This window comes from Myxine glutinosa, chromosome 2 (genome assembly GCF_964187855.1).
Source record: "Myxine glutinosa chromosome 2, kmMyxGlut1.1, whole genome shotgun sequence".
Classification (NCBI taxonomy): Eukaryota; Metazoa; Chordata; class Myxini; order Myxiniformes; family Myxinidae; genus Myxine; species Myxine glutinosa.
This window is the reverse complement of record NC_136262.1, coordinates 54,297,842-54,313,838: the sequence shown is the minus strand read 5'-3', so window position 1 is coordinate 54,313,838 and position 15,997 is coordinate 54,297,842. Positions and strand designations below refer to the sequence as shown.

Below are 15,997 nucleotides of genomic sequence, written 5' to 3'. Positions count from 1 at the left end.
TTAAAGGTGGATTCAAGTCGGGTGAGGAGGATAGTGTGATCGATGGTGTCAAAGGCAGCGCTGAGGTCGAGGAGGACGAGAATGTTGAGGTTGCCAGCGTCAGAGGAGAGGAGAAGGTCGTTGGTGATTTTGAGGACTTCGCTGAAATGCGCTGAGGTAAATATGAATAAAAAATATGGATCGTCAAATATTTTGAGTTCGGCCATGTTCGTCCCACGCTCAATGGCCATGTCTATGTCAAATATCAAGCACGTAAGCTTCTCCGTTTAGGAGTCTATCGGCAACATTACACACACACACACACACACACACAAACTGTGTTTTATATATATATATATATATGTCTTTGAAACAGCTGTGAAAAGTCTTTCCAGAACCCTTCCGAAACCGATTGGAGCAGTTTATTACCGCACAAAACGAGATCCGCGAAACGAGTTGGTCGAGCCGTTTCGCTCAGAGCGATCACGTGATGTTCCATCCCGTCACACGTCACACGTTTTTTCACCTTTTATGCGATCGTGTTTTGTATCGATTTTGTGCGATATGAATTAAATGTCTTTGAAACAGCTGTGAAACGTCTTTCCACAACCCTTCCGTAACCGATTGGAGCAGTTTATTGCCGCACAAAACGAGATCTGCGAAGCGAGTTGGTCGAGTCGTGCTGACCAAGATGGCGACACGGCGGCTTCACTTTTCACGGAGTATGAGCGTTCTATATATTTTCAATTCAGTGCGCCCGTGATTTGTGGCATAGACATGACCATTGGGCCTTCACGGTGTAATTTGTGCGAGGCTTTTGTCCGAGTGAGCTTGAGTCGAGAGGGCGAATGTACGGGTTGGGAATGTACGGGTCTCCCTTCCCCCGCCCGGCAACGCCGGTACTGGAGGACGTCACAGGATCGGTGAGTCTCCAAAATCCGCTTCGTGCTGTTGCGAATATGCAGGACTATGTCCGATTGTTGTGCTGCTCTCCGACCATGAGAACTGCAACGTCATTGTTGACTGGCCATCCCCTTCCCTCCCCCTTCCCTCCCCCTTCCCCCTCCCCCCTCCGTCCCCCCTTCCCCCTCCCCCCTCCGTCCCCCCTTCCCTTCCCCCCTTCCCTTCCCCCCTTCCCTTCCCCCTCCCCCCTCCGTCCCCCATTCCCTTCCCCCTCCCCCCTCCGTCCCCCCTTCCCTACCCCCTCCACCCTACCCCTCCCCTTCTCCCCTCCCCTTCTCCCCCTCCCTTTCTCCCCTCCTCCTCCCTTTCCCCCTCCCTTTTCCCCCTCCCCCTCCCTTTGCCCCCGCCCCCTCCCTTTTCCCCCTCCCCCTCCCTTTTCCCCCTCCCCTTCCCCCTCCCCCTCGCTTTCCCCCCTCCCCCTCCCTTTCCCCCCCCCTCCCTTTTCCCCCTCCCCCTCCCTTTTCCCCCTCCCCCTCCCTTTTCCCCCTCCCCCCTCCCTTTTCCCCCTCCCCCTCCCTTTTTCCCCTCCCCCCTCCCCCTCCCTTTTCCCCTCCCCTCCCCCTCCCTTTTCCCCTCCCCTCCCTTTTCCCCCTCCCCCTCCCCCTCCCCTCCCTTTCCCCCTCCCCCTCCCCTCCCTTTCCCCCTCCCCCCTCCCCCTCCCCCCTCCCCTCCCTTTCCCCCTCCCCTCCTTTCCCCCCTCCCCTTCCCCCTCCCCCCTCCCTTCCCCCTCCCCCCTACCCCCTCCACCCTCCACCCTACCCACTCCCCTTCTCCCCTCCCCGTCCCTTTTTCCCCTCCCCTCCCCCCACCCTTCTCCCCTCCCCCCTCTTCTCCCCTCCCCCCCTCTTCTCCCCCCCCCTCTCTTCGCCCTCCCCTCCTCTTCTCCCCTCCCCTCTTCTCCCTCCTCTTCTCCCCTCCCCTCTTCTCCCCTCCCCCCTCCCCCTCTCCCCTCCCCCCTCCCCCTCTCCCCTCCCCCCTCCCCCTCTCCCCTCCCCCTTCCCCCTCTCCCCTCCCCCTCTCCCCCTCCCCTCCCCCTCTCTCCCCTCCCCCCTCTCCCCTCCCCCTCTCCCCTCTCCCCCCTCCCCCTCTCCCCCCTCCCCCTGTCCCCACCCCCCCTCCCCCCTCCCCCCTCCCATCCCTCACCCCCTCCCCCCTCCCATCCCTCACCCTCCCCCCCTCCCATCCCTCACCCTCCCCCCCCTCCCATCCCTCACCCTCCCCCCTCCCATCCCTCACCCTCCCCCCTCCCATCCCTCACCCTCCCCCCTCCCATCCCTCACCCTCCCCCCCTCCCATCCCTCACCCTCCCCCCCCTCCCATCCCTCACCCTCCCCCCTCCCATCCCTCACCCTCCCCCCCCTCCCATCCCTCACCCTCCCCCCCCCCTCCCATCCCTCACCCTCCCCCCCCTCCCATCCCTCACCCTCCCCCCCTCCCATCCCTCACCCTCCCCCCCCTCCCATCCCTCACCCTCCCCCCCCTCCCATCCCTCACCCTCCCCCCCCCTCCCATCCCTTACCCTCCCCCCCCTCCCATCCCTCACCCTCCCCCCCCTCCCATCCCTCACCCTCCCCATCCCCCCCTCTTCTCCCCTCTCCCTCTCCCACTCTTCTCCCCTCCCCCCCGTTCCCCTCCCCTCCCCCTCCCTCCCCTCCCCCCCTCCCCTCCCCCCCCGTTCCCCTCCCATCCCCCCCCGTTCCCCTCCCTCCCCCGCCCGGCAATGCCGGGTACTTCTGCTAGTGTTATATAGTGGTTGTTGTCTCTCAATTGTGAAGAATCACTCAAAAAATTATCGGATCCAGGTCTTCACTAAAATTGAATCGATTCTTCCTTGTCACACACCCAACCTGTCCACCAAGTTTCGTCTTAATCCGTCCATAAACCGTTTGAGATATCCTGTATCCAGACAAACAAGCAGATAGACAGACGTCGCGAACACTGAGCGTTGCACACCACAGCACAATGTGGTTGTGTCCACACTTTAAGACGGCTATAGTAACCTCCATACATTCGTTTGTTAAAGTTCAATGTCCTCCTTGTCCTTTGGACCATATTACCCTATTAGCTGGTAATCTGCACAAAACCCCCCTCACAATCCCTCTGAGGGTATATTGCGGTGTGGAGCAGACCCTTACCTGCCTCGGACCCTACCTGTTCCTTTGCCTTGCACCATTGCCTTGACGGACCCAAGAGGCTCTCGCTGTGAATCTTAAACGGAATCATTATGCAATTGCACATTGTGATCCGTATGTTGTCTAAATGGCCTCTTTTGACCTTTGCATCTATTTTTTTTGTATACAAGGTCGAGGCTCGTGTAAGAGCTAACATTGATCACAAAAAGACAAACTGACACATAAAACATAAAACATATGATAAAGGGAGCAGGAGAACAAGATGGAGAGCAATTAATTAATTTCACCATCGGGAGATCTGTGGGAGGGAGAGGGCTTGGGGGGAGGAGGCATGGGAAGGGGGGGGGGGGAGGAGGCATGGGAAGGGGGGCGGGGGGGGGGAGGGGTGAGTATAAACACAGGGTTGGTGTTGCTGCTGCGATTCCAGGTTCAAATTCCATCTAATGTGTCCATTGTGTTCTCATTCCCAATGATTGTTGAAGAGTATTGATGGCTACTGATGTCGTTGTCTTCCATGCACCGAAAAAGATTACCTAAAAAAAAAAAACAGGAATAAAAGCAAAACATTGTTGGCCATCGAAGTGAGTATCGGGGTCAAATCAAAGTCACCTGTTACTCACCACACTACACCACCACCATCCACCCAGCTCCACTTCCAAGTTGTGTGCTGCCCCTTACTGTAAGATCCCCGCATTGCACAATCAACGAAATAGCAGCTGCACTACTCGTACTACTACTGCTGTCTTTATTCTTTAGTGACTCCAATTATTCCCACCTACATGTGCGAATAATCAGCTGATCACACCTGAAGTTCCACTAAAGGTGGTAAGTCTTCGCAGCGGTAGTGAGGGCAGGAATTTGTAATTTCGTCTGGATGCCGGTGATAACTCACCTACTCTTTGCGAAGAACACCGTGGCACCTTTAACGCACACCAACTAATACCAGTAGACGGGACACCCAGAATAACGTCCACCCGATGTATGTCACACACTCATTGATGTGAAACACCAGCCCTGCATGTGGAACACCAGGATGACTGACGGTTTATGGCTGGGTCGAGATTCGAACCTCGGTTAGACAGCTCAGAGGCGAGTGCACATACCTCCAGACAGTTGTCATGCAAGCCACACCGACATTGGTTTATCAGTGAAGGAAGGTCTTTAGGTCTTCAAAGACCTCCCTCCAGGTCTTTAAAACAGCTGTTCACCACCATCACCATCTCTTCACATCCAAAACCTTGATCTTTTCTACCCCCGTTAATTCACCCCAGATCCACTTTTTTGAAATACCGACTTATTTCCTGGAAGTCCTCGCTGTGTCCATGTGTTTTATAACTCTCCCCCCCCCCCCCCCCCACCTTCCCATGCCTCCTCCCCCCAAGCCCTCTCCCTCCTACAGATCTCCCGATGTCCCTGTTCTCTGCTGTTGTACTTGTGTGCTTCCCTCTCTCTCTCCCCATCTTGTCTCCCGCTCCCTTTATCTTATGTTTTATGTGTCCGTTTTTTTTTTGTGTGATTGATGTTAGCTCTTACACGAGCCTCGATCTTGTATACAAAAAAAAGGAAAAAAAGTTTATTTAAACTGATGAAGGAACACAAGTGCCAGGTCACCAGCTTCGTGGCCATCTATTTATTATGTACATAATTATGGCCGAATTTTGACCACCCACCTCCCTGCTGTATGCTTCCGACACAGCTCTATGTCCCCCCAAAACGATTTACCTTCTCTCACGACTACTCCAATAACTTCCCTGATGTCCTCTCTTTTTCTCCTGAGATCCTCCCTCTTTGCACTTCTTTTGTCATTTCCATTTCCTCAATTTCGCCCTGCTGTGCGTATGTCATAAATAGATGTGTGACTGTTTGGTACAATGATTTTATTTTTCTGAACCTTCAACTCTCTGTAATAGAACATGCTGAAGCAACTGGTCATTCACAAGAGCCACTAGAGCAATGCGAATGCGTTGCCAATATGCCTCCTCGTAGTCCGTGACAACGGGTAGATTCGCTCGTTGACAGTGCTTCAAATAGACAAGTTTGATTAAAATCTTCCCAGCTGTTTTCAAGCATCACATTTTTACCAGACATGACAGGTTTCACATCGATCGGTGAAGCGGTTTCGGAAAAGATTTTTTTTTAAATATCGACTTTCAAGTTATTATGGCTGCCAAGCATCAAACATGACATATGAAATCAAACATGTACAACTGTTTGGTACAATGAATGATTGTCAAGTTTCGTGTTGATCAATAAGATTCGTTTTTCTATCCAAGATGGCTGCCAACTCACGTGACCTGCGACGTCATCATTTTCAAACTATATGCAGCAATGGTGTTAGATGACGTTTGTAAAGTTTTGCATCGATAGGGTAAGTGGTTTCTGAGATATAATTATTTAATATTTTTCTTCAATCCAATATGGCTGCCACACCATGTGACCGATGACATTTTCGTGATCAACTTTTAATCGCCATGCCTAGTCAATGACACATGTAAAGTTTGGAGTCGATCACTTTGGTGGTTTGGGAGATGGTTTTTTAAAGGTTTTAGGATAAATCCATTATGGCTGCCAAACCATCTGACCTGTGATGTCATAAATTTAATATATCAATACAAATGGGTTATCGATCATGTGCATGCAATTTCAGATTTTTGCCTCACCTGGAACGAAGTTCAGAGGAGCTTATGCGATGGCGCCCGTCGTCCGTCCGTCAGTCCGTCAATCCGTCCATCAGAATTCAGTCCGTCAGAATTCAGTCTGTCCATCCATCAGAATTCAGTCCGTCCGTCAGTCCATCAATCCGTCCGTCAGAATTCAGTCCGTCAGTCCGTCCATCAGTCCGTCCGTCCATCAGAATTCAGTCCGTCAGTCTGTCAGTCCGTCCATCCATCAGAATTCAGTCCGTCCGTCAGAATTCAGTCCGTCCATCCAGCAGAATTCAGTCCGTCCATCCAGCAGAATTCAGTCCGTCCGTCAGAATTCAGTCCGTCCGTCAGTCCATTAGTCCGTCTGTCCATCAGAATTCAGTCCGTCAGTCCATCAGAATTCAGTCCGTCCATCAGTCCGTCCGTCCATCAGAATTCAGTCCGTCCGTCCGTCAGAAATCAGTCCGTTAGTTCATCAGTCCTTCCGTCCATCAGAATTCAGTCCGTCAGTCTGTCCTTTCGTCGGTCCGTAAACACTTGCAACTTCTTCTTTTACCCTAACCCTAACCCTAACCCAACTTCGTAAACATTTGCAATTATATGTGTTGTGTTGTGACTAAAGTTTGTTCACAGCATTAAAAAAAATCGGGATCTAAGCGGGTCTACCGGGGGTCAAAGTGGGTCCAGGTTTTACCCCCCATATATATTTGCTTTCTTCTCTGAAACGACACACACGATTTCGATGAAACTTCACCACAACCTTCACCACCCGTGATGTACTAAATTGTATTCATGGCATTATAAAAATTGTGGTCTGAGGAGGTCTATACGGGGTTGGGGGAGGGGGGGTTGCCTCCCAAAATAGATATTTGCTTTCTTCTCTGAAACGACACACACGATTTCGATGAAACTTCACCACAACCTTCACCACCCGTGATGTACTAAAGTTTATTCATGGCATTAGAAAAATTGTGGTCTGAGGAGGTCTATACGGGGTTGGGGGTTGGGGGGGTTGGCCCCCAAAATAGATATTTGCTTTCTTCTCTGAAACGACACACGATTTCGATGAAACTTCACCACAACCTTCACCACCCGTGATTTACTAACGTTTATTCATGGCATTAGAAAAAATGAGGTCTGAGGAGGTCTATACGGGGTTGGGGGAGGGGGTGTTGCCCCCCAAAATATATATTTGCTTTCTTCTCTGAAACTACACACACGATTTCGATGAAACTTCACCACAACCTTCACCACCCGTGATGTACTAAAGTTTATTCATGGCATTAGAAAAATTGTGGTCTGAGGAGGTATATACGGGGTTGGGGGAGGGGGGTTGCCCCCCAAAATAGATATTTGCTTTCTTCTCTGAAACGACACACACGATTTCGATGAAACTTCACCACAACCTTCACCACCCGTGATGTACTAAAGTTTATTCATGGCATTAGAAAAAATGAGGTCTGAGGAGGTCTATACGGGGTTGGGGGAGGGGGTGTTGCCCCCCAAAATATATATTTGCTTTCTTCTCTGAAACTACACACACGATTTCGATGAAACTTGACCACAACCTTCCACCACCCATGCAGTACCAAAGTTTGTTCATGGCATTAAAAAAAATTGGGGTCTGAGGAGGTATGGGGGTGGGGGGGGGGGGCGGTTGCCCCCCAAAATAGGTATTTTTTGGTTTGTTTGTTTCAAGTCTTATGATTATGATAGTATGATTCTACATGCTGCCCTGTCTTCTAGAAACCATTGAAATTGGTTTAAAATACCTTTAGTCAGTGTAGTATACTGTTTATTCCACCAGGTTTAGTGCCATTGGTATGGCTGAGCCAGACTGAGGCCATTACAATGATTCAAATTTCGCACAGTTTTCGATATATGTTTAATATGCGCTACATTAAACGGTCATGTAACATGTTGTGAAGTTTCAATTTCCTCCGTTGAACGGTTTTCGATGTACGCTCTTAACAAAATGCAGACACGTACGTACGTGACAGATTACTTGACCCTGCTTTCTGCTTCACGAGCATATGGTAAATACAGAATTAACTAGAACAGCAATCGGTAGAGCGCAAACCTACGCCAGGATGAACAGTTTACGTTTTTTATCCACTGATAGGCCGGACCTGGATTCGGACCTGGACCAAAATCGAATCGGTTTGTTCTTTTCTTGTCACTCATCCACCCATCAGCTTCATCTTACTTCCCAAATCAATGTCCTGTTGATTTCATTCATTAAACTAGAGAGTTCATAGAACACCTTAGCTCATGCAGTCCTGAGAAAAAGGACATGGAAAGGGTCTTTTTAACTCTTCCTTTGCATTTTTGCCGCAATTTTTGCTGCATCTCGACATTCCCCAACGCTGAGTGTGAACGTTAAATTTGATTGGTCGAGATGGAGTAACATGGTGAACTTTTCCGTCCAAGTACTGCTAAACTGCAGGTTTTTGGAAGTAGCACGATGGCGTTTGGTGTTCTAAAGAGTTCAAGTATATAATTAATAAAAGTTTTAAAAGCTGTAGGAAAAAAGAAAAACATTTTTTCAAAAGTTTACTGCCGTTGCTGCACCGTCTTTTACACCACCTTATTTAACATGTTAAATTTGATCTTTGTGCCTGTTGTTTGTGTCCTTTATGACGTCCCTAAAAGCAGTAAGTTCCCTTTTTGACATGATTTTCAATTCTGTTTCACTGCCAGACAGTCAGACAGACTAAAACAATTACCTTGCTCCTCTGTGCGAATGCTCGCTCAGGATGAGATTCCATACAATTTGCCAAATCCAGAGCCAATGTACTGCTAAACTGCAGGTTCCTGTTCCGGTTCATGTCTCTGATTCATGTTCTACAATATTCAAAATATAAAATTCAATTCAAATTAAGTAGTTCCTCGATCATAGACTGACGTCTGCAGGCAGACAGACAGACAGACGGACAGATAGAATGAATCGATTGCTTAACTCCACTTTGCGCTTCATGCACAGGTAGAAATACATCCTGTACCTTCCACACATGCGCACTCGAGTATTCAAACAGATCTCTCTGCAAGCACGGAGAGCTGGGGTGTGTTCCATTATCAAGCAGCTTGCCATTGCTTGTCAAGCCAGCCATTCCGTATCAACCGCTTTGCAAGCCGCTTGGCAGGTAGAGCAAGCGATCAATGGCTGTGGTGTATTCCATTAGCAAGCGGATTGCGATCTCCTCCCAAGCTGGTCGTTCCTTAACAACAGCTTTGCACGCCGCTCGACAAGCGGAGCAAGCGATTTAGGGAGGTGCTTCGTTATGTTAGCAAAAAATGGCCGCCCTGGTGTCAAAACGATGCTACAATCAATGAAATGTTTCAGAGGCATACCTCTGTTATGCATACTCTTATTTTAGATATATATATATAGTACGGGCATGCCCTAGTACTCATAATACTATTATTGAAACGTGCATTTCATACTTTTATTGTTACTTCCTCGTTTCATCCTGATTATTCAAGATCTACAAAAATACAAAAATCTTCCCCAAAATGCAGAGAGACATAGGTGCATATATAAGCTTGGCAGGTGACTCCTCCTTCTGCTTTCCCATTTATTTATTGTTCTTTCCCTCTTCCTCGTATTCTGTAGCCATTAATAACACGATAAATTCGTTTGGGGAAGTTGTCACAAGAGGATCAATGAAAACTGAAAACGATGGCCCAGACAGCATTTGCTCGAGTACCACAATGACATTGTTTACATGGAGACCGCCATGTTGTTTCGCGTTTCTGGGCGCTCTGCCATTCCACTGGGATTCTTGCTTGAACACTGTTAATAAAGCAAGCCGCTAGATGAGCGGTAAGAAAGCCGTGTGCTAACGGAACACACCACTGATTCTACATCTGGAGCTTGGATTCTGTCTCAAGGTTGCAAATGACATCAAACTCGAAAGGAATGTTGGGAATTATTGTGATTAGAAGAATGGGGAAATCAACGTTTGTGGTAATTCATGTTACTTCTCTGATTCCCGCTGAATTCACAGGCATAATACGCTTCCTGCCGACATTCCACATCATTCCAGTGTCCGTCTGCAGAGAGATCCACACAGCCCTCATTTCCAGCAGCATTATTGGGTTCGCCCGGCCGCCATTTCTCAAATGCGGCGGCAGAGCCATCGCCAAGTAGGAAATACCGCTTGGTGACATTGCTTGGGTCAAGAGCGGCCTGCAGGCCGAGGCGTAGTACAGCGACTTTTCCGGATAAAAAAGAGGCAAGGGCAGCGTTGGATGTGGGATGGCGTGGAGTGGCTATGTGACCTCCACGCTTCCTGCAATCATCTTGTGCTTCAGACCATGGTCGACTTTCCGCGACAAACACATAGCTCCATCCATCGACTTCACGGACTCCCAGTGCTGCACCAGGGAGAGAAGGTTCAGCAATTACAAAATCTGTGTGTATGAGGAAATGGGCAACATTACAGACACCAACTGTTATCAGGACATTCAACAATGTTTGCAAGTACATACCGCTCTTGATGAGCTGCAGGTCTCTGCCCATTTGCATCACGCTCTGGTGCATCTGTCCGACGACCTTGTCCAGGTTTGTGCATTCACAGTGTGTACCTGTCGGTAGATAATTATACATGGCATTCATGGCGAGCCGCTCTGGCCTAATAAAATGAGCAAACTGGTCAGCTGATAGTAGGATATGCAATGATGAATGAGCCAATGAGAGATACAAGCTTTATTGATACTGTGCCGTTAACTATCTAGCGAGCCAATCCAATGGCTGAGAGACAATTACTTAACTAACAAAACAGTGAATTAAACAGATAAGAGCCGGGATTTCAAATAGCCAACCTTCAGCAATACTAAAATAAAGTTGCAAATAACCATAGTCAACCATTTTGTAAGACAACTAATTAAACAAGAGGGAGAATTGCTTTGCAATACATGTCTCCTAATGGGCCCAATGAATGTTCTTGTTCCAAGCACTCAAAAATTGTGAGCCATTTAGAATAGAGCCGCCTTTGGAGGCCATTTTCCCCACAGAGCAGGGGTTGGCTTTTTTCGGGCACCATGGTCCCCTTTTTGATGCAATGTTTTATGGCCGGATGCACCTTCCTGCCACCAACCCTGTTAGTCACCTCTTGCGATACACAGGGAATTATCCGTGAACTGGAGCCTCAATTTTCCGACCTCGGGAGGATGACAGGCTGAGTTAATTCAGCGATCGACAGGGATTCGAACCCAGGATCCTAGGATTCCAAGCCAGCACCCTAACCGCTAAGCCAACACCAGGCCTGAGCCATATAGAATAGGACAAATTGTTACTCCCGCGAGGGAGTAATGCATTCGATCGTGTCCGTCCGTGAGTGTGTGTGTTCGTATGTTCGTGTGTTTGTGAACAAGATATTTGGAAAAGTGCTGAACGGATTTGAATGAAAGTTGGTGGGATGATTGCCCTTGGGATAAGGAAGAATTGATTAGTTTTTGGTGAAGCTCAGGATATTATTCCGGATCCGGGAATTTTTTGAAGGATTTTTTATCATTTGAAGAAGATAGGGCTTAGCAGCGGCCACCCACGGCGGGAGTATGCGCTCTACTGAGTGGCGTTCTAGTTTTAGGTATGCAAAGCTACAGAGGAAGTTGCATTTTCTGTAACTTATCATAACAAAAACCATGTACCAAGTTTCAGTTGAATATATTAAAGGGTATGGGGAAAAATCTGAAAAACTAGCACGTATAATATGTGATATTTTCCAAGTCCAAAAATATAACTCCATGGAAAATTGGGGAAACGCCTCTAAACTTAACCTTGTTCTGTAACATATCGTAATAAAGGCATGCTCCAAGTTTCAGTTGAATATGTTAAAGGGTATGGGGTAAAAGTCTGGAAAAACCACAGGTGGGAAGGACAGACAGATGGATGGACAGACGGAGAGCAAATCTATGGTGCCCTCCGGTAAAAGCGGTAGGGAACTAATAACCAACTATACCTTCACGAACCTGTGAAATCAACCTGCAAATCACTTTTAGTTTTCTACCAAACCGCAGTTACAAAACAGGGGCAAAACCCCTGAGCGCTCACCTGGAAGAATAAAGTAGTATGTTTTAAATAGTATCACGGTATTTTAAACCAATTTCAATGGTTGCTCGACGACAGGGCTGCATGTAGAACATACAAACGTAATCATGACTTTAACCAAAAAAAAAATTACCTATTTTGGGGGGTCAAACCTGGACCCACTTTGACCACCGCACACCCCACTTAGACACCGATTTTTTAATGCCGTGAACAAACTTGACTTGCAACATACAAAATATCATTTTAGCCAAGTTTGGTCACAATCCCATCAGCAGTTTCGGAGAAGAAGTTGCAAGTGTTTACGGACTGATGTCGCTCCATCCCATAAGCTCCTGGTACTATGTTCCAGGTGAGCTAAAAGTAGTGTGCAAGTTCGCAAACCAGCTGCTAAAAACAAGTGTTTAAAAAGCCATTCTTACCTTCATCTCCACGTTCGCCGGGAAACCCCATATCCCCATCGTCACCATTAATTCCTGTTATACAGGGATATGAATAAAAACACAAATAAACGATCATCATTTATTTTTTATGTTCAGTGGCAGCAGGAGGTGCTGCATTTTAGAGCATGGTGTCATCTGAAAGCTGAACGTCTTCCCTGAATTTATTTGTAAAGTGTTTGTAAGACGTTCTATGGTGTCCAGGCTTTAGTGCTATGTTCATATGTTCATATGGTCCTGAACATATGGTTTTAGGATACCGATACAAAATACACATTCTAAAGTTAATGGTATAGGCTATAGGAGTATAGGGGATAGGGGATACAGGTATGAAGCAAACATGTAAGTGCAGAAAATGAATAAAGTATTTTATTTGGAGATACAACACAGGCTTGGTGGACTAAATGGTCTTTTCCTGTGTCTAAGATTTATTGAATACCTAAACTATGAGAGTACTGATCATATTAGAGTACTGATCCATCCACATTAGAGTTCTGATCCATATTAGAGTACAGTAACGAGCTTACAGGAGATCTTGTTCCAAGCATCCAACATGGTCTTCAGACACATCCATTTATTTGGGCGGTGTATAGGCAACAGACCGCTGCCTCGATCGATCCCCAAAATTAAATTAACCCGGGTTAGTATATGAAGCGAGAACACGTGTACTGCTTATGTGCATATATAACACATTGTGGTCATATAGCTCAGATAATTCCAATTGCACCCACCCTCCCCCCAGAGGAAGAAAATGCCAAGATGGTCGAAAACATTTTTTTTTTCTTCAAAAGTTCATGGAATCAAACAAAACGTGCACATGCACAACTTCAGGGTGCTCTCATTAATTCCTGAAAGTTTCAGCTTCCTAGGTTAAATTCTCTTGGCAGAGTAGATCATGCATACATACATACATACATACATACATACATACATACATACATACAGACATACATACATACATACATACATACACACATACATGCATATACATACACACACACATACATACATACATACATACATACATAAGTAGATGATAAATGTTCCTGGGACAAACCCATTTAACATGGGAAATCCCTATCTAATGTCGTTTACCCCCCTGTCTTTTCCCACTTTTGGAAAACACCCCTATTAATCCAAAAGACTCTATGAGCCTTTTGGCCTTTTGAACCATGAGCTTATTGGCCATATGAGCCAATTAATCTACTTGGGCTAATACATAATGAAGATATTTTAATTGAGCTAGGGCTGAATGGTAAACCCATCTTGATGTACCAGGCTGAACACCAACAGCTTGGAACCAATCCTTCATTGAACCTCCAAATCTCCATTCACTTACATGTAAATTTTCCTCTCACCATCACTTTTCTTCATTTCCCATAAACACCTCTATTCCTGCCCCCCTTGGTCTTATGGGCCTTTTACTCTTACTATCAATGATCATTGTTGTTTAGTCGACCACTGAAACAATGATCCTACAAATATTTGTTTTTGCGTAGGAAATAATTTAATTCTCCTACAACTCTCTTCACCATCTAATACGTTAACAAAGTATATGTTTGAGTTTGGTTCTTTATCAAGATATTGTTACAGACGCGGTTGTGGATGTTGGTTTACCGAGCGGTTTGGTATGACCGCATCTGCACAGTTTACCCGATTATACTCGAACGTTGGCCGAGTCGCGCTACGCTAAATCAATTGAGGAAAGGACACACGGCTGGGTTTAAATGACACGACACCAGGGGTACAGTTCTCAAGACCTCCGGAGGAGGTTATAATATTTCGGAACGTTGAGATTACAGGGATGAGAGGTACAGCATAGGAAGGTAGGCACTTAATCACGGTCTTATAGTAACCCCGACAGACCACAGATAAACAGGACAAGACTGACTCACACGGGGATTGATGGCAAGGAAGGGCAGGTAGTCGGTGGACAGCACAAGGTGCACCTTGTGCTCAGGGACAGGATAGCGCGGCCCAAAAGATGCAGGGAGGTCTCTCGGCGCTCGGAGGTGGCGTCTGGTTCTCTTCACTTCAAGCTCGGGGCGCATCTCACGTCACGTCCGGTAAGTGGCTGCGTATATCCGGCGGGGAGTGACACGCCCTCGGCTCGTTAGCTCCGCCCCAGATGGAATCGGCCCGTTGCTTCTCATTGGGTGCGGAGGGTTACCGGGCTCCGCCCTTGACGAGGGGCCGACAGTCAGCCCCTTCGTGGTAACCCCGTCGGCGCACATGGGCAATGGCGGCTAACCGAGCCGGAGTGAGGACGCACACTCCCCGCGCGCTGTTGTTGTAGTTGTTGTTGTTGTTGTTTCATGGGGAAGATGGGAGGAGGTATGGGGAGGTCCTAAACTCACTACTGGTGCCATACAATCACATTCTGGTGCAACGAAGAGTCAGAATTAATGGAAACGAGTCCTTAACTGACATAGACTAAGAATAACTAGCAAGATGTCCGAAAGTTGTCTACGTGAGATGCGGTGGACCTGGGCACGACATTTAATGGGGGAAAAAGGGGAAGGTCGGTTCTACAGAGTGTTGTTTACAGACAATGGGACTAGGGAATGGGGGATTGGGGATAGTTGGAGAGTATTGGGGAAATAGAGGAATATCTACAAGCGGATATGGAGGCCAAATCCCATATCCGCAACATTGCACCCTTCTCTACCCTCGGGGCGTCCCGACCCGATAAATTTTTACCTACTTTAGTGTGGCACTCAGATGTAGTTCCCTCTACTATTAACTCTACCCTGAGTGCGACAGTTTTACAGATATTCACAAATGAGTAAATATGTCCCCCTGCGACGTTGCACCCTTCTCCTCACAGAAACACACCCACAGGATAACCGAATCACGGAAAGAATTCGCAAACTAAACATACAGCCGGTAGGGAGCATCATTTATACAAGACTACACTGATATTTACACGACGATCCAGGACCTGTTTTTGGAGGAACACATGCAGATGTTATGCATAGAGAGAGCACGCATGCCAGCATCGATACACCAACCCACGAGTGCTCTGTGGCCCTACGGCCTTTAATAATGTGCAGAGCACCCCATCCAAGCACCAAAAGCACCACCCCATCACACAGTCAGCACCATCCGGTGCACCAATAAAGTGTTTATAGTCACCGGTGGTGTCGCAGCCGTCCGATGTTCTGCCGCTGGTCTTGCCTTCGTGTGGTGCACTTGGCCTTCTTGCTTCTTTCGAAATAAAGAAAGGCGCCAACCGCGTCCATTTCGTTATTGTGGCCGTCAGGGGGCCAACTATAAGTGGTTCACCTCTATGGCATAGGTGCCACGTTGACCCATAGGTCCATCCACGGTGGTGCTTGGCCGCAAAAGAACTGCGGTCCATTGTGGGTGGCCACAAACATTGCGGTCCATATGGTGTATCGATCCAGGCAGCAAGCAGCGAAAGTACAGGCCCACAACTGCGGAGCCAGCACCTCTCTCTCCTCTCTCTCTGCCCCAAAGCCAGATCCTCGGAGGTGGGAGACAAAAGAAGAAAACAAGTGAGTAAGGTGGTAAGGGCGCAAAAGTGCACGCAATACAAGGTGATGCACACTGGGGGCACATGGGAACCAGGTGAGACAGGTACGTTCCTACCGTATGCCCCCCCCCCCCCCACCAGGTAACCTACATTGCCCCTCCCTTACCCCTTACTGTATCCACAAAACACAACACTACCCATAAACATCTACTTTACAAATCAACAAACGTCCCTACTGTCTTCCCCGTTCCTCCCATAAACCAAATTCGTCTTCTCTCCCTCCTAACCAATCA

At 47.8% G+C, this 15,997-nt stretch overlaps 1 protein-coding gene across 1 annotated transcript in view; it reads right to left on the bottom strand.

Annotated features, from left to right (window-relative positions):
• Positions 1 to 9,151: 9,151 nt before the first annotated feature.
• The window catches only part of COLEC11 (collectin subfamily member 11), a 53,783-nt gene continuing 46,937 nt past the window's right edge, over positions 9,152 to 15,997 (bottom strand). Inside the window, exons 5-7 of the mRNA XM_068108191.2 lie at positions 12,191 to 12,244; positions 10,211 to 10,306; positions 9,152 to 10,096 (exon numbers count right to left, since the gene is read on the bottom strand). Coding sequence (XP_067964292.1) covers positions 9,675 to 10,096; positions 10,211 to 10,306; positions 12,191 to 12,244 — 572 coding nt within the window. The 3' untranslated portion in view covers positions 9,152 to 9,674. The remainder of the gene's footprint in view (positions 10,097 to 10,210; positions 10,307 to 12,190; positions 12,245 to 15,997) is intronic.